The following is a 19,537-nucleotide window of genomic DNA, read 5'->3' on the forward strand; positions in this document are numbered from 1 at the left end:
AACTTCTGACTTCAACTGTATATGGAGACTGTTTAGTGCCAAAAATAAGGGGTTAAATACATGGAGAAAAAAAAGAAACTGGTTTCCTTATCTTTCTTATATCTCTCATATATACAGTGGGGGGGAAAAAGTATTTAGTCAGTCACCAATTGTGCATGTTCTCCCACTTAAAAAGATGAGAGAGGCCTGTAATTTTCATCATAGGTGCACGTCAACTATGACAGACAAAATGAGATTTTTTTATCCAGAAAATCACATTGTAGGATTTTTAATGAATTTATTTGCAAATTATGGTGGAAAATAAGTATTTGGTCAATAACAAAAGTTTCTCAATACTTTGTTATATACCCTTTGTTGGCAATGACACAGGTCAAACGTTTTCTGTAAGTCTTCACAAGGTTTTCACACACTGTTGCTGGTATTTTGGCCGATTCCTCCATCCAGATCTTGCATGGAGCCCCAGATCGAGGGAGATTATCAGTGGTCTTGTATGTCTTCCATTTCCTAATAATTGCTCCCACAGTTGATTTCTTCAAACCAAGCTGCTTACCTATTGCAGATTCAGTCTTCACAGCCTGGTGCAGGTCTACAATTTTGTTTCTGGTGTCCTTTGACAGCTCTTTGGTCTTGGCCATAGTGGAGTTTGGAGTGTGACTGTTTGAGGTTGTGGACAGGTGTCTTTTATACTGATAACAAGTTCAAACAGGTGCCATTAATACAGGTAACGAGTGGAGGACAGAGGAGCCTCTTAAAGAAGAAGTTACAGGTCTGTGAGAGCCAGAAATCTTGCTTGTTTGTAGGTGACCAAATACTTATTTTCCACCATAATTTGCAAATAAATTCATTAAAAATCCTACAATGTGATTTTCTGGATTTTTTTTCCTCAATTTGTCTGTCATAGTTGACGTGTATCTATGATGAAAATTACAGGCCTCTCTCATCTTTTTAAGTGGGAGAACTTGAACAATTGGTGGCTGACTAAATACTTTTTTCCCCCACTGTAGGACAGACACTTCAGAACAAACTTTCTTTAGACAGTTTTGGGGGACTATCTGTTGTTCCATGAAGTGAATCTGTTATTCAATGCGTTTGTACGGGCTAATAGCAGTACAATATTTGTTATATATATATTTTTGATACTTCAAGGGGTCTTAAAATTCTAAATCAAATAGCTAAATGGTCCTTGGTATGACCTTTAAAAAAAATCCTTATAGCTTAGTAGAACCCCCTCCCCCGGCTTAGACAGGGCTTAGACTCTGGTTTACACCATCTGCTCTAATTCGCTCACAAAACAGTAATTCAAGAAGATCTAAATGTATATTCCCATGAAACTGATTGAGATCAATCTAATGATTGGCATGGAGATGCAGTTAGGACGTTTCATCAGTAAAACGTCAATAATTATCATTAACGATTGACGGTGATGAGGGCCTATTTTGAAATGAGGTAGCCTATGCCTAACTTGGTGTTTGAGGGTATAAAAATATAAAATGTTCTTGAAACAATATGTGTGGGCAGAGACAGACGTTGCAATTAGAGGATGCATTTTATGCATATTTTATAATGATATTGGCTACATCTGTCGGTACAAACTTTTATTGAGGAAATTATGACGTAATTTACATTTCATTATTTTGCGCTCCCTCACCTAAAACATTAGCACTACACCACTGGTAGGCCTACAGTTGATCAAATGATATTTCATGTGACATGCACTCTGTAAATCAGTGGTTCCCAACCAGGGTACTAGGACCCCTGGGGGTACTTGGCCTATCCACAGGGGGTACTTGAAAAGACTCATGAGACCATGGGCCTACTGGTAAAATGCACATGAGGGGGTACTTCAGGGGTACTCCGGGCAGAGTAAAATTCAGTTGGTGGTGCATTAACCGAAAAAGGTTGAGAACCACTGCTGGAAATGATCATCCAATGAAAGAGAATGATTTTAACAATTGGAATTGGTATATCTATGGTGCAGTGCACTTTGTCGAATTATTAAATAAAAAATGAGTTTTTTTTTTTCATGATCTGAATAGCAAAAGTTATCCTATATCAGTACTCATAGTCTTGGATACCTTGTGAATATGGGCCCAGAAGTATGCAGCATATGAAGAGGATAGGTGAAGTGATAGTAAATAACCCAGTTATCAGTAGAAGGCTAAAAAGGAAGCATGGAATTCAATGACTATGAGGTTAAAGTGCAGAATGTCAGCTTTAATTTGAGGGTATTTGTATCCATATCGGGTGAACAGTTTAGAAATTACAGCACTTTTTGTACATAGTGCGCCCATTTTAGGGGACCAAAAGTATTGGGACAAATTCACTTATGTGTATTAAAGTAGTCAAATGTTTAGTATTTGGTCCCATATTCCTAGCATGCAATGATTACATCAAGCTTGTGAATAGAATATGTTTCTAAACACTTCTACATTAATGTGGATGCTACCATGATTAGGGATAGTCCTGAATGAATCGTGAATAATGATGAGTGAGAAAGTTACAGGCGCACAAATATCATACCCCCAAGACATGCTAACCTCTCACCATTACAATAAGGTTAGCATGTTTTGGGGGGTATGATATTAATGTAGAAGTGTTTAGAAACATATTCTATTCTTATTTACAATAAGAGTGACTCCAAAATGATGCAATACATTATTTACCATTCATTTCTTTTGGGCACAAAATCATCTGAAACACAACCAAATCAAACAGAATATGCATCCAACAAGTTTGTAGAGTCACACGATTGATGTAATCATTGTGTTCTAGGAATATGGGACCAAATACTAAATGTTTGACTACTTTAATACACACAGTGCCTTCAGAAAGTATTCATACCCCTTGACTTATTCCAAATATTGTTGTCGCACTCCTGAGTCAATACTTTGTAGAAGCACCTTTGGCAGCGATTACAGCTGTGAATCTTTCTGGGTTAGTCTCTCAGAGCTTTCCACACATGGAATGTGCAACATGTGCCCATTTTTCTTTTCAAAATTCTTAAAGCTCTTTCAAATTAGTTGTTGATCATTGCTAGACAACCATTTTCAGGTCTTGCCATCGATTTTCAAGTAGATTTAAGTCAAAACTGTAACTCGGCCACTCACTGTCTTCTTGGTAAGCACCTCCAGTGTCGTTTTTGCCTTGTGTTTTAGGTTATTGTCTTTCTAAAAGGTGAAATCATCTCCCTGTGCTTAGCTCCATCTCGTTTATTTTATCCTGAAAAAACCCCCAGTCCTTAATGATTACAAGCATACCCATAACATGATGCAGCCACCACTATGCTTGGAAATATGGAGAGTGGTACTCAGTAATGTGTTCAAACATAACACTTTGTATTCCGGACAAAAAGTTAATTGCTTAACCACATTCTTTTTGCAGTTTTACTTTAGTGCCTTGTTGCAAACAGGATGCATGTTTTAGAATAGTTGTATTCTGTACAGGCTTCCTTCTATCCACTCTGTCAATTAGGTTAGTATTGTGAAGTAACTACAATGTTGTTGATCCATCCTCAGTTTTCTCCTATCACAGCCTTTAAACTCTGTAACTGTTTTAAAGTCACTGTTGGCCTCATGGTGAAATCCCTGAGCGGTTTCCTTCCTCTCCGGCAACTGAGTTAGGAAGGACGCCTGTATCTTTGATGCGACTGGGTGTATTTATACACCATCCAAAGTGTAATTAATAACTTCACCATGCTCAAAGGGATATTCAATGTCTGCTTTATTTTACCCATCTACCAATAGGTGCCCTTCTTTGTGAGGCATTGGAAAACCTCCCCTGGTCTTTGTGGTTGAATCTGTGTTTGAAATTCACTGCTTGACTGAGGGACCTTACAGATAATTGTATGTGTGGGGTACAGAGATTAGGTAGTCATTAAAAAAACTTGTTAAACACTATTATTGCACACAAAGTCCATGTGAGTTATTGTTAAGCACATTTTTACTCCTGAATTTATTTAGGCTTGCCATAATAAAGGGGTTGAATACTTATTGACTCAAGACATTTCAGCTTATCATTTTTAATTAATTTGTAAACATTTCAAAAAACATCATTCCACTTTTACATTATGGGGTATTGTGTGTAAACCAGTGACAAAAAAAAATCTAAATGTAAACTATTTTAAATTCAGGCTGTAACACAACAAAATGTGGAAAAAGTCAAAGGGTGTGAATATTTTCTTCAGGCACTGTATAAGTGAATTTGTCCCAGTAGTTTTGGTCCCCTAAAATGGGGGACCATGTATAAAAAGTGCTGTAATTTCTAAACGGTTCACATGAAAATACCTTCAGATTAAAGCTGACTGTCGGCACTTTAACCTCATAGTCTTGTTGTATCATTTTAAATCCAATGTGCTGGATTACAGAGCCAAAACAAAACAAAAATGTAAATGTCCCAATACTTTTGGAGCTCACTGTATATACTGGAAAAAAAAGACGCAAGAGAGCTTTCCTGGTGTTGCAAAGGATAAAAGACCTGGCTTGGGAACCAAGGACTTGCAGATTGTCAACATATGAATTGTAAAAAATAATATGGTTAGGTTTTTATGATTAAATGCTGTTCAAATGTCCTATGAATGAAATGAAATGCCATGTGTGTCTGCTGTATATCACCTTGTAGTGGGCCTACAATCCTCAAATGGGAATAGCCATTCAATCTGGATGTAATCCGATCTGCTTTCTTATGCTTTAAGGAACTAGAAATGTTCATGCTGAGAATCTTGAGGTATTAGGTCAACTTAAATGTAACATTTTCTAAATGTTCTTGAAATGTTATGAGGACCACCAAGACAAGGTAAAATGCACCAATGTGTCGGAGGAAACACCGTTCTACTGACAACCGAAGTCAGCCTGCAGGCACCCGACCTGCCACAAGGAGTCGCTAGAGCGCGATGAGCCAAGTAAAGCCCCCCTGGCCAAACCCTCCCCTAACCTGGACAATGTTGGGCCAATTGTGCGCCGCCCTATGGGACTCCCGGTCGCGGCCAGTTGTGACACAGCCTGGGATTGAACCACTCAGGAGGCCCTCTCAACATTCTTATAACATTAAGGGAATGTCCTGTGCAAACCTAACTTAAACATTGTATGAATGTCATCACAACTGAGCATATTCTGTGTTTTGGGAACCTATCTCTTGTAATGTACACACGTTGTTCCCACAACCTAATTACATAATCTGTGAACCTTTAAATAACTCAGAAAGGCTGTTCTGTCAACATTCTTGCATCATCAAAGCAATTTATTGTGCACCCTGACACAAACATTATTTGAATGTCAGCACAACTGGACAGTTTTAGTGTTTTGGGAACCTTTCTCTTGTCATATCCCCACACTGTTCCCACAACCTATAGAAATGTTTTAGGAACTTTTTAAGAACATAAAAAATATGTTCTGGGAACATTCTTGTAACATCAGGTGAATGTTTTTTGCAACCTAAAATAAACGTATAATCATTCACACAACTGGACAATCTGCATTGTCCCCACAATGTTCCCACCAGACTGTTCCCACGACCTAATAAAACATTCTGGAAACCTTTTAAATAACAGACAAAATGTGTTCTGGGAATGTTCTTGCAACAAACATTGTATAATCATCAGCACAACTGGACAGTTTTTGTGTTATGAGAACATTTGCCACAGCCTAACGAATGTTCTGGGAACTTTCACAGCACCAATTTTGGTTTGCTGGGAACAGTTTTAGAAATTTAAGGAGTACATTCCAAGCATATTTCATTTAAAACATTTTTTTGTATAACATTTTTTGGGGGGATGTTATCATCCTAATGTTAGATAAAACCCTAACTAGAGCTTAATGAGAATGTTCTGTGAATATTCCCGGTTTGCTTGGTTCTCACATGGCTAGCTTCATTGTGTACAGTTACAGTGGTCAGTGATACACAAACTTTGTGTGGGGCAACAAAAAACGTTGTGTGGTGCAACACAAAACAATGCAACTCTATTTATTCCCTTATAAGGAAATAGGTGCTTATTGGGCAGGCTATAGGCTCTCAGGCTCACAAGATTAGTGATACACAATGTGTTTCCCATATTTCCTTTCCCTTCTGTGACATGTTATCTTTCCTCACAGAATTCCAGGATGTTAACGCTATGGTGATTCTGAGTTTTGGCTTTCTGGCCACATTGCTGGTGCGGTGCAGCTTTAGTGGCTCAGGATTTACCCTCCAAATATGGATGGCCCAAAAACCTGCAGCGGCGTCGACATTTACAAAGATGACTTGTAAACATAAACAGAATAAAACAGAGGGTCCCCACCCCAGGCAATACCCCGGGCAAAGTAGCTGCGCTTCCTCGCCAACGGGACATTCTGGTTGCGCGTAGAAAGGGTTGCGCGGCGCAGCAGAAACAATTGTTTTGGCACCATTTGGTCATTTGTAGTTAGACACGCCAATGGCTCCCCAATACGCACCGAGTCTCTGCTATTTTTCCTGCATTCGGGATTCATCCTAGTATTTCTTTTTTATGTTTACATTGAACAAAATTTAGAAACTAAACAATATGCATTCACCAAGTATTACTAAGGTGAGTTGCAGAACAATTCTAATGTGCTGTTTTGGAGAAGTGGTGGACAGGAGTAGAATTCAAGAGAAATAATACTTTTTATGAAACAAAACAAATGTCTTAATAAAACATGCTTTTGGGATATCTTTGTTTTTAAGGTGCAATCTGCGTTTCAAACAACAACAAACGGTCTTCCAATACTGTTTTGGTAAACAGCTGAGTGATGGGGCTGGAGAAATTTAACCACTCTCCAATTCATAGACAGCGCAATTTTTTTATTTATTTTTATTTATTTCACCTTTATTTAACCAGGTAAGCCAGTTGAGAACAAGTTCTCATTTACAACTGCGACCTGGCCAAGATAAAGCAAAGCAGTGCGATAAAAACAACAACACAGAGTTGCATATGGGGTAAAAAAAACATAAGGTCATAAAATACAACAGAAAATATATATACAGTGTGTGCAAATGTAGCAAGTTATAGAGGTAAGGCAATAAATAGGCTATAGTGCAAAATAATTACAATTAGTATTAACACTGGAATGCTAGAGAAAGGAGTGCAAATAGAGATACTGGGGTGCAAAAGAGCAAAATAAATAACAATATAGGGATGAGGTAGTTGGGTGGGCTAATTTCAGATGGGCTGTGTACAGGTGCAGTGATCGGTAAGGTGCTCTGACAACTGATGCTTAAAGATAGTGAGGGAGATAAGAGTCTCCAGCTTCAGAGATTTTTGCAATTCGTTCCAGTCATTGGCAGCAGAGAACTGGAAGGAATGGCGGCCAAAGGAGGTGATGGCTTTGGGGATGACCAGTGAGATATACCTGCTGGAACGCATACTATGGTTGGGTGTTGCTATGGTGACCAATGAGCTAAAATAAGGCAAGGATTTGCCTTGAAGAGATTTATAGATGACCTGGAGCCAGTGGTTTTGGCGACGAATATGTAGTGAGGGCCAGCCAACGAGAGCGTACAGGTCACAATGGTGGGTAGTATATGGGGCTTTGGTGACAAAACGGATGGCACTGTGATAGACTACATCCAATTTGCTGAGTAGAGTGTTGGAAGCTATTTTGTAAATGACATCGCCGAAGTCAAGGATCGGTAGGATAGTCAGTTTTACGAGGGCATGTTTAGCAGCATGAGTGAAGGAGGCTTTGTTGCAAAATAGGACGCCGATTCTAGATTTAACTTTGGATTGGAGATGCTTAATGTGAGTCTGGAAGAAGAGTTTACGGTCTAACCAGACACCTAGGTATTTGTAGTTGTCCACATATTCTAAATCAGACCCGCCGAGAGTAGTGATTCTAGTTGGGCGGGCGGGTGCAAGCAGCGTTCAATTGAAGAGCATGCATTTAGTTTTACTAGCGTTTAAGAGCAGTTGGAGTCCACGGAAAGAGTGTTGTATGGCATTGAAGCTTGAGGTTTGTTAACACAGTGTCCAATGAAGGGCCAGATGTATACAAAATGGTGTCGTCTGCGTAGAGGTGGATCTGAGAGTCACCAGCAGCAAGAGCGACATCATTGATATACACAGAGAATAGAGTCGGCCCGAGAATTGAACCCTGTGGCACCCCATAGAGACTGCCAGAGGTCCAGACAACAGGCCCTCCGATTTGACACATTGAACTCTATCTGAGAAGTAGTTGGTGAACCAGGCGAGGCAGTCATTTGAGAAACCAAGGCTATTTAGTCTGCCAATAAGAATGCTGTGATTGACAGAGTCAAAAGCCTTGGCCAGGTCGATAAAGACGGCTGCACAGTACTGTCTTTTATCGATCGCGGTTATTATATCGTTTAGGACCTTGAGTGTGGCTGAGGTGCACCCATGACCAGCTCGGAAACAAGATTGCATAGCGGAGAAGGTACGGTGGGATTCGATATGGTCGGTGATCTGTTTGTTAACTTCGCTTTCAAATACATTCGAAAGGCAGGGCAGGATGGATATAGGTCTGTAACAGTTTGGATCTAGAGTGTCACCCCCTTTGAAGAGGGGGATGACCGCGGCAGCTTTCCAATCTCTGGGGATCTCAGATGATACGAAAGAGAGGTTGAACAGGCTAGTAATAGGGGTTGCAACAATTTTGGCGGCTAATTTTAGAAAGAAAGGGTCCAGATTGTCTAGCCCAGCTGATTTGTAGGGGTCCAGATTTTGCAAATCTTTCAGGACATCAGTTATCTGAATTTGGGTGAAGGAGAATTGGGGGGGAGGCATGGGCAAGTTGCAGCGGAGGGTGCAGAGCTGGTGGCCAGGGTAGGGGTAGCCAGGTGGAAAGCATTGCCAGCCGTAGCAAAATGCTTATTGAAATTCTCGATTATCGTAGATTTATCAGTGTTGACAGTGTTTCCTAGCCTCAGTGCAATGGGTAGCTGGGAGGAGGTGCTCTTATTCTCCATGGACTTTACAGTGTCCCAAAAGTTTTTGGAGTTAGTGCTATAGGATGCAAATTTCTGTTTGAAAAAGCTATTGTGTATATTGGTTCCTTACTTCCCTGAAAAGTTGCATATCGCGGGGGCTGCTCGATGCTAATGCAGTACGCCACAGGATGTTTTTGTGCTGGTCAAGGGCAGTCAAGTCTGGGGTGAACCAGGGGCTATATCTGTTCTTAGTTCAGAATTTTTTGAATGGGGCATGCTTATTTAAGATGGAGAGGAAAGCACTTTTGAAGAACATCCAGGCATCCTCTACTGACGGAATGAGGTCAATATCCATCCAGGATACCCGGGCCAGGTCAATTAGAAAGGCCTGCTCGCTAAAGTGTTTTAGGGAGCATTTGACAGTGATGAGGGGACGCAGGCAATGAGGCAGTGATCGCTGAGATCCCGGTTGAAGACAGCAGAGGTGTATTTAAAGGGTAAATTAGTCAGGATGATATCTATGAGGGTGCCCATGTTTACAGATTTAGGGTTGTACCTGGTAGGTTCCTTGATAATTTGTGTGAGATTGAGGGCATCTAGTTTAGATTGTAGGACGCCCGGGGTGTTAAGCATATCCCAGTTTAGGTCACCAAGCAGTACGAACTCTGAGGATAGATGGGGGGCAAGCAATTCACATATGGTGTCCAGGGCACAACTGGGGGCTGAGGGGGATCTGTAGCAAGCGGCAACAGTGAGAGACTTATTTCTGGAATGGTGGATTTTTAGAAGTAGAAGCTCAAACTGTTTGGGCAGACCTGGATAGTATGATAGAGCTCTGCAGGCTATCTCTACAGTAGATTGCAACTCCGCCCCCTTTGGCAGTTCTATCTAGACGGAAAATGTTGTAATTCGGGATGGACATTTCTGAATTTTTGGTGGCCTTCCTAAGCCAGGATTCAGACACTGCTAGAACATCAGGTTTGGCAGAGTGTGCTAACGCAGTGAATTACTCAAACTTGGGGAGGAGGCTTCTGATGTTGACATGCAAGAATCCAAGGCTGTTACGGTTACAGAAGTCAACAAATGATAGCTCCTGGGGAATAGTAGTGATACTGGGGGCTACAGGGCCTGGGTTAACCTCTACATCACCAGAGGAACAGAGGAGGAATATAATAAGGATACGGCTAAAGGCTTTAAGAACTGGTCTTCTAGTGCGTTGGGTACAGAGAAGAGGGGCAGATTTCCGGGCGTTGTAGAATTGATTCAGGGCATTATGTACAGACAAGGATATGGAAGGATATGTTCAGTGGAGGTACACCTAAGCATTGGGTAACGATGAAAGAGGTAGCATCACTGGAGGTACCGATTGAGCCGGTCTCCGCGTGTATGGGGGGTGGGACAAAGGAGCTCTCTGAGGCTGGTTGAGCGGGACTGGAGGTTCTACAGTGAAATAGTACAATAAGAACTATCCCAAACAGCAATAGGCTAGGCATATTGACATGGGAGAGAGGCATAACGCAATCACAGGTGTTATTCGAGAGGGCTAAGACAACAACTGGTAATGGCGACGAAAGATTGGGCTGAGGCTAAACAGATAAACAGGATAGGGTACCGTGTGTAAAGGAACAGTCCAGCAGGCATCAGCTGTGTAGCTGAGTGATCATAAGGTAAGACAGTTGAAAGCTCATCCCACTGGGCCCAGACGTCAATTCAACATCTATTCCACATTGGTTCAATATAATTTCATTGAAATAATGTGGAAACAATATTGATTCAACCAGTGTGTGCCCAGTGGGATGAGGAATTTATAAGTTATATTCTTCAAGAATTAATGGGTATAGTTTTGCATCACAGATTCCCACTTCATCAATAGGATGTGTGTACCTTTTTATTGAAATTTGTCCAAATGTAGTTATGAGAGAGACACAGAGAGACACAGAGAGAGAGAGTAGAGCAACAGACAGGATGGGGAGGGGCTACCAACGCTGGTTAGAAGTGAAAAGTGCTTTCTCTGGCTTGGCCAACGAGGTTGCAGGTGGACTTGTTGAGGCGGGTAAAGCCTCCCCACATAATGGCTAGCTGCATTGTACACAGTTTCAGTGGTCAGTAATACACAAACTTTGTGTGGGGCAACAAGACAATTCAGCTCTATTTATCCACATAAGGCATTAGGGGCTTATTGGGCAGGCTATAGGCTCACAAGACTAGTGATACAGAATCTGTTTCCCCTATTTCCTTTCCCTTCTGTGACATATTATGTGTCCTCTCTTTCCAGGATGTTAACATTACGGTGATTCTGGGTTTTGGCTTTCTGGCCACGTTCCTGGTGCGGTACAGCTTCAGTGGCACAGGATTTACCCTCCTGGTGGCAGCCATGGCTGTCCAGTGGGCAGTTATCCTGTACGGTGTTGAGTCTTTGTATCACAGATGAAAGATCTAGATAAATATTTTTAAAAATGTAAAAAAATTAAAATATAAATATGAGAAGGTCAATAAATAAATCAAAGTTGTGGTGTATGGGAAAGACAGGCATATTTTAGATGGTGTCTATCTTTCTATTCATCTGGCATTGAGGCATCGTGTAATTGGATCTAAACTAAACTTCAGATTTCGTGGGAGATGGACTCATCTGAACATTAGATCAATTTTGAGATTTGAAAACATTACCTAAAGCTCCCAGATTTTTTTACCTGCCAATTTGATTATTGTTAAAATGTCTATATTCATGTATTGTTATCTGTTGAAAGCAGATATCATAGATATTGAACCCCTTTTCTGTGTTTGGACCAGCTTGGTTGTTGCAGAGATGTGCACAGCATTCTCCCTCATTGCTATAGGTGCTGTCCTTGGGAAGACCAATCCTGTCCATCTCCTTCTTATTGCCCTGCTGAGGTCTCAGGGTTTGTGCTCAATGACATTCCTAAAAGTAAGCCTACAGCTGATAAAATGATGTGTTTTTAGACTGGATACTGATGGTCAGGTGTCTGATGTTTACACACAGGTGCGGTTTTTGAATACCATCATGCTGCTCCACATCTTTGGGGCCTTCTTTGGACTGATGTCATGGGTCGTGTACCGACGAGGATCCGAGCAACAGCATGAGAAAAATAAAATTGACCGTTCTCTGTAATGGGCAAGTATAACGATTGGTTTTGCTTCTTCACTGACATCAACCTTGGGATCCCGATACATTAAGGCAGTGTTTCCCAAACTCAGTCCTCGGAACCCCAAGGGGTGTATGTTTTGGTTTTTGCACGAACACTACACAGCTGATTCAAATGATCAAAGCTTGATGATTAGTTGATTATTTGAGTCAGCTGTGTAGTGCTAGGGCAACAAACAAAAACGTGCACCCCTTGGGTTCCCGAGGACTGAGTTTGGGAAACCCTGCATTAAGATATTGATAAACAAAATGTATTAATTGCCCATAGGCTTTCTAAATGTTTTTGCAAACTGTCTCTATCTTATAAGAATAATATGAAAAGCCCTTTTCTCATATTACTACTTTGTCTTCCAGCCCCTCATGCTGTTTGCGTTTGAGTGCCATGACACCTGCGGAGTCCTTAGTGTCCATGGTCTGCCTGAAATCCTGGGGTGGATGGTTCCACTTATCTTACAGATCGCTGACTCTGATCTTTCATCGTAGGTGGTATTAAAATAACCTAGGTTTACAGGATCTGAAGGGAATAAAATAGCATTGGGGACACTTAAATTATCGCTGCATTTGATAGGGCATTACATAATCACTCTAGTTGTACACATTCATGTGGGGTGTCCTTTGAATTAGGTTATGCATCTTTTCAAGGGCTGTCCGATTTGTCATCTCAGGCACCTGGGAGTTTCTACAGTACATATGTGTTATTGGACTCACTAGAGGATTGTGGGTTTAACCACAAACCTGTTCATTCTTGCTCAGGTTTTCAGAAATTGAATTTCTGGAGGCCACCACAGGACAAGAAATGCTTTGATGACCAGGCTTTCTGGTAGGTAAGTAATCAATGATGAGTGAAATGCTCTGTTTGTATCAAACAATTGTTTTTAAAAACCCATGCAGTTTTATAATCAAGCAATAGATTTGTGCCTCTAAAGTTATGCTGTCTCTAACCAAAATCATTATTTTGCAGTTTCCCCCCCCTATCATTGCAAAATGGAGAGGTTGGAAGATAAAAAGGAGATGAAAAGGTCTCGAGATGCAATGCATCATTTCAACCATACAATATTCCCATGAATCTTTCAAAACAAAAATGTTTGTTATTTCTTAGTATGTGAAAACTGCACTGTAATATGCCATTGTGATTGTTTTGTGTGAGTCAAACTTCAAATATTAGCCAAGAGAACAGAGAAATTGAACTGAGAGCTGTGCATAAAGACTCATCTCACACTTGTGTGTTGTACATTTTCTATTTAATGCTGCCATAGTTGTTCAGGTTCAAAAAAGTTATCACGGTTTGGTTATTATACAAGTACTGTAAATGTATAAGCATTGCAGTCAAATACATAGTCAAAGAACCAGATGGGGGTCAGAGCATCAAAACCTTGAGGAATCAAATCCCACCTTTAAACTACAGCTTGAGTTACGGACCTTCAGATTATGGTTCAGTAGATTGGCTCAATTACAGACCCCACATCTTGACAATAGAAAAGACAAATGGCTCACATTCAAGGTTAAATTCTTATTATCAGTAAATGTATAGTAAGAAAATAGGCTACTTACAAGACTAACTCTCCCATAGATATGTGTCCTCCCCCCCGGATGTATGTCCTCATCAGAAAGCAAAATATTTGAAAACATATTAGTGCACAAATGTGTATTGTAAAAACAAATCTGCTCATTTATTCTGTTTTGTAAGGTTTCCAAGATAAATAATGGAAGGTGGGCAATTATTGTAACAGAATGTCTCCACACATTTGGAGTGAAAAGACACCTAGATCCCATTACAAGAATTCAAAAGAAAAGAACATTGGATTAAAAGATGATAAATTGCAAATTATGCTTTAGTAAAATGTACATTTGTACAGCAACAACAAACCTACTTGTAAATTAAACAAGTTAATCTAAAAAGCAAAATAAAAGTCATTATATAATGTGTATATTTTCTAATGCTTGAAAGACAGTAGTGTTTTGACAGACTGGAGCATACACTACTGTCTCATACAACAAGAGAACAGTAGACAGAAACCATTACTGCCACAAGTCTTCAGTGCGTCCAAACTTAAACACCAAGCCCCTGGAGGAAAAGAGTGGGGGTTAATTTAGAGAAAATAATCATCGTAGACATGATTTTATAGATAACAGAAAATACAATTTACTTAAGGTCAAACAAAGAAAACTTAAGAATACTTACCCAAAGAAAATGAATGCATTTTGGAAGAAAACAGCAATACCAGGATACACAACAGGTTTCTCTGTAAACATAAAAAAATACCTTTATAATTATTTATGTTTTGCACAATGACTGCTCAATGTCGATGAGCTATTTGTTTGGGGTACATAACAATAAGCACATGCTGAGTGGGCATGCTGGACTTACTGGGCACTACGAAGCCTCCAAACAGGATCCACATGGAAGCAATGAGAGAGCCGAACGCCAGCATGAAGCCAATGAAGAGCCACACACGACCTCCTGCAATCAGTGATACAAAGAGGTGGGAGGGATTCATTAGGGTCTGAAGCGCTATCTTTTATTTCAACTGTATGTGGGTGGGTGTATACGGTGCCTTGCAAAAGTATTCATCCCCCTTAGCGTTTTTCCTATTTTGTTGCATTACAACCTGTAATTTAAATTGATTTTTATTTGGATTTCATGTAATGGACATACACAAAATAGTCGAAATTGGTGAAGTGAAATGAAAAAAATAACTTGTTTCAAAAAATTCTAAAAAATAAATAATGGAAAAGTGGTGCTGAATAGTACACAGTGAATGGAATAGTACACAGTGTTGTACGAAATCTTCAGTTTCTTGGCAATTTCTCGCATGGAATAGCATTCATTTCTCAGAAGAAGAATAGACTGACGAGTTTCAGAAGAAAGTTATTTGTTTCTGGCCATTTTGAGCCTGTAATCGAACCCACAATTGCTGATGCTCCAGATACTCAACTAGTCTCAAGAAGGCCAGTTTTATTGCTTCTTTAATCAGCACAACAGTTTTCAGCTGTGCTAACATAATTGCAAAAGGGTTTTCTAATGATCAATTAGCCTTTTAAAACGATAAACTTAGATTAGCAAACACAACGTGCCATTTGACTAGTTATGCACGCTCAAGTTCTGTTTTTTTGTCTTATTTCTTGTTTGTTTCACATAAAAAAAATAGCATCTTCAAAGTGGTAGGCATGTTGTGTAAATCAAATGATACAAACCCTCAAAAAATCCATTTTAATTCCAGGTTATAACGCAACAAAATAGGAAAAAATGCCAAGGGGGGTGAATACTTTCGCAAGCCACTGTATCTCTCTGTGTGTATTCTTACAGTAAGAAGTCAAAAACTGGGCCACAAAAGTCTCCCAAAACACAGAATTAGGTCAATAATTTTACTGCAGAGGTCAAAATAATACAAGCTGCATTTAAGGCCAAATCCTAATTTCCATTCTCTCATACACATACCTGTCTGCCCAATGCAACCTTCACTGTAGCTGTCCCCTCTCACCTGGCCATTCGAGACAGCATTGATCCTAGATGGGTACCAAAGGCAAAAGGAAGATTTGAACAGACTGAGTTCCTGAATTAAAATGGGACTGACCCCAACCCTGGTAGACACATTCACAACACAGCATGACTTACATGAGAAAAGCCACAGTAGCGATGACTCCACAAGTGTGATAGGCGTGATGGAAGGTCGCCTCATCTGGATATTTAACAGCTGCATCAATGATTATCCACCAACCAGTGAAAAACTGCAAGAATATGGATTAAGATTTAGGCAATATGCCACCACCTTTTTCACTTTCAGTGATCTAAAGTTGGCAAATGTTATAGTAGAGTAGAACCTACCAGGACTCCAGCACCTATAGATGCAATAGTGTTTCGCCTCTCTCCCCAGTCCACATTGCACTCGCAGTCTCCGCACCGGATGCTTTCCAAAAACCCTGACATGGTTCTGAGCTGAAAAGTGAAGGGAAAAGGAGCTGGGTTAAAGAGTAAAAGACACATGCAGGAATTGAGTTGACTATTACAGCTAGGTAGCTAATTAAAGTTCATGTATAATGCATGCACAATGAATAAATTAACTTTTTCAATCAAACCCAACAAAATATCCTAAACTCTGATCAAGCTACTGCTAAAATGTTGCACAGATACTAGTTTGTGAGATGACAGATGCCAGGCACCCACTCTATGCATACAGAGTAAAGGTCTTCAAAACAAATAAAATCCCAATAAAATAATGAAAAGGTTTCAGAGAGGATAAATCAACTAAAAGGATCACACGTTGGACCCATTCCGAAATCTATTCGTGGCTTTCCCACCCGACCAGATATGAATAAAAAATTAACGGAGACCTTTTCCCAATGGACCTGAGGACAGTCAGACCCGATCCAAAAAGGCCTGTGGAAAAACAGTCCCAAACAGACCCGTGCCGGTTCGGATCCGAAGACCAGTTCAGATCCGAGAGTAGAAGGAAACCTCAGACGGCACTATCAATAACATGTCCTTAAACTGCCAATAACACATTACAAAAAACTATTTGTGACGTTTCGATGCGTAGCAAATTCAAAACTTTATAGCCTATTGTTTTATTGGTTTTTACTTTCCTAAAACAAAAATGGTCTACCTTACGGTTCAGCTCTCCGAGATTTGAGCGCTAAATGCATCCGGGCATTGCATGCATACAGGCCTATCGGCCTAGGCATCCACTGTATGATACTAATATTTAAAATATAAATATAAAGGAAGAGAAGCTTAGGCCTAGCCATAGAGAAAGATAAGGCATGCCAGCGCCATGTTCCCGACACCAACATGCATTCTTTATCCTTGTCAGATAGGCTACTACTGCTATACAGATATAGGCGTACATTAGGAGGCTAATTCGTAAATGTTCCATCATAATGTTTTATAAAGATAAGCATTATATTGTTAGATTAAAGGAGTAACTCTGGTAGGCCTAAAACATTCTTCCTCACCTCAAGTTCAACTGTCAGAGTCAGTTGGAGCGCCAGTGTGCACTGCCTTCATAGGCCTGCAGTAGCCTAGCTAAACCTAATAATATCCATACCACACCTTCACAAAAGTTTCTTAGCTTTATTAGGGTAATATCAAAAGTAAGTAAAGCCATTGATTATAGGGAAAATACACAGGTTATTATATTGCGGCATTAAATTAAGTTTTGCATCTCGCCCTCTTTGCTTTTTATTGTTTAAGTGCAAGTAACCCTATAGTAGGCCTACCTGTAATTATATTATATTGCGGCAAAAACATTACAGTTGGAACTTAATTTGGCCAAAGAAAATGGCTCAACAGAAACAAACAAAACACTTGTTGCATATTTTAAAGAACTGGTTTAAACCTTCAAACGTTTTGAACAGGCTAGGCCTATAATTGCATCAATTACCAAAGAAGGCAAGTTCCAACTGTATGCCTACCCAACAAATGACAGAAATAGGATAATTATATTAATTTCACAACAGGCCTACTTTTAACTTATCTTTAAATTAAATTAAAAAAGACAGTTCGAACTTAATTTAGCCAGCGAAAATGTCAAAACAAAATGAAACAACTATTTTTGCATATTTAAATAACTGGTTTAGGTGTGTAAATAGGCCTAAAATAATAATGGCATACTATTATTATAATAATAATAATAATAATAAATAACGAATATAAATAAAAGTTAGAACATTGCATCAAACCTGAATAGCGAGTTGCACACAGTACATTTGGCCACACAGACGTTCTCCTCATCTTTGTCCACTACAATATTAAAACTTGTCCCCTTTTCACTATACTCTTATCCTCTAACTTGTATTTTACTTCAATGCCTCCATATTCGCAATCAACAGTAGCCTAGGCCAAGGCTCCTTTCACTTGCTCCCCCTCTCTCTTCACCAGCAGGCCACGTGAAGTGAGTGGCAGGAACCAGTTTCAGCTGGACTTAAGTTTTACTTTTATTGAGTTTCAATTGGCTGACACAGATAGCAAGCTTGCTCAGTTCTCATCACCTCCACAAATTAAATTAACAGAGGAAGGATCCAAATCGGGTCCAGTCGGTAAATCCATTTTACCTAGACCAGTGCTAATTATATCAGACCCGACTCAGATCCGAGACAAAAATCTAAATGTAGGACTCAGACCCGCTCCCGGGTCGTTTCTCGGAATTCCGGGTCTGTTGGACCCTTGAAGACCTATAATAGAGAAATAGTAATGGCGTCTTTTTGTAGGCACCAACTCCGCCATGGTTCGTTGGACCAAGCCTATGGAGAAAATGAATGGCGTTTTTGGATAAACGCCCAAAATAAGGTCTGCGGTAAACACAGGTTTAGGAGATCTTATACGTTTTGTTCTACGAGATAATATTCATCAGCTAACGTCACTTTGTGTGTATTTTGAAGAATGTATGTACTTTATAAAAGCATATAAAGGCTTCATAATTCATAAAGGACATGTTAACTTACTGCTGTTATCTCAGATAACAAAACGTATAAGATCTCCTAAGCCTGTGTTAACCTCGGACCTTATTTTCGGCGTTTATTCCAAAACCCTATTCTTTCGCCATTCATTTTTCTCATAGGGATGGCTGAACGAACCAGAGACAACTCGTTTCCGGGTTTTAGGACTACAAGCAGAGTAGTATACCGCATAGTTTCATGGGACATGTAGTCTAGCTATATTTACAACAAGTATCCAACAGCTTTGAACTGCGACAGAGGAAACGATTGTTAAATTGGCAAGCGTCTGCTATCGGTCCTTGGTATTTGGATTCCTCGGGACGTCCCAACTCTGAGGTTAGGGTTTAGGAAGAGACGTCCCAAGGATCCCGCCTCAGTATACCTGCGCTTTCAGTGCTAAGGATTCACCTATTTAAACACCCCATACTTGCTTTTTACCCCTATCCGTATGTGTTAAGTCAGTTCGATCTGAGTTAACGAAGAACAATGGTGATGCTCTCAAGCGCATAAGCCCTCAAACAAAAGAATCAACAACCACCCGAACAAACGTATTTGTCAGGAATCACACTGATTATGATAACTTACGTGTATATATATCGATAGCTAATTATTGTTTAAAATAAATCGATACTGCGCCATCCCCATGTGTGAGTTTGATCGCAGTCCATTGTTCAAAGCATTTGGGAGCACCAGCCATTCCTTGAAGGATCCTTCGTGTTGGACGCACCGCACGACCCAGTAGCTCAAAATGCAACAATATCTCAACGGCAATAACAAACATTAGAAATGATGCTGTCACCTAATATTCAGAGTTAATTACCTTTTCTTTTTGGTGTTCGTTATGGACCCCCTAGACTCCGTTTATTAGCCTACTTTGCTTCTGAGAGAGCTGAGCCACGCGCCTGCTCAGTTCAACGCCTCTTTGATGTTGGAGACGCCAATGGCAGCATCAGTTCCGCATTTGTGTAGATCGGCACAGTACAGTACTCACCATAGACTGTTCCATGTGCATCAATTCACTAGATTAAATACCATACTTAAATAATACGTACGTTTTAATTGCAA

At 40.0% G+C, this 19,537-nt stretch overlaps 1 protein-coding gene and 1 pseudogene across 2 annotated transcripts; one reads left to right on the plus strand and one right to left on the minus strand.

Moving 5' to 3' along the window:
- The first annotated feature begins 5,853 nt into the window (after positions 1 to 5,853).
- LOC121544478 lies at positions 5,854 to 13,587 on the plus strand (annotated as a pseudogene).
- LOC121544998 (transmembrane protein 50A) lies at positions 13,262 to 19,407 on the minus strand. Of its 2 annotated transcripts, none has more exons than XM_041855310.2 (7): positions 19,293 to 19,407; positions 15,864 to 15,974; positions 15,654 to 15,766; positions 15,477 to 15,544; positions 14,406 to 14,498; positions 14,220 to 14,280; positions 13,262 to 14,102 (listed from the first exon to the last, which is right to left on the minus strand). In XM_041855310.2, exons 2-7 carry the CDS (start codon positions 15,963 to 15,965, stop codon positions 14,057 to 14,059), a joined length of 483 nt encoding a protein of 160 aa, XP_041711244.1. In that variant the 5' UTR covers positions 15,966 to 15,974; positions 19,293 to 19,407; the 3' UTR covers positions 13,262 to 14,056. The 2 variants fall into 2 exon arrangements, with proteins under 2 accessions (XP_041711244.1, XP_041711243.1); XM_041855309.2 differs by lacking the exon at positions 19,293 to 19,407 and adding an exon at positions 17,717 to 17,894.
- Positions 19,408 to 19,537: the final 130 nt, after the last annotated feature.

Source organism: Coregonus clupeaformis, chromosome 29, assembly GCF_020615455.1.
Source record: "Coregonus clupeaformis isolate EN_2021a chromosome 29, ASM2061545v1, whole genome shotgun sequence".
NCBI classification, from domain to species: Eukaryota; Metazoa; Chordata; class Actinopteri; order Salmoniformes; family Salmonidae; genus Coregonus; species Coregonus clupeaformis.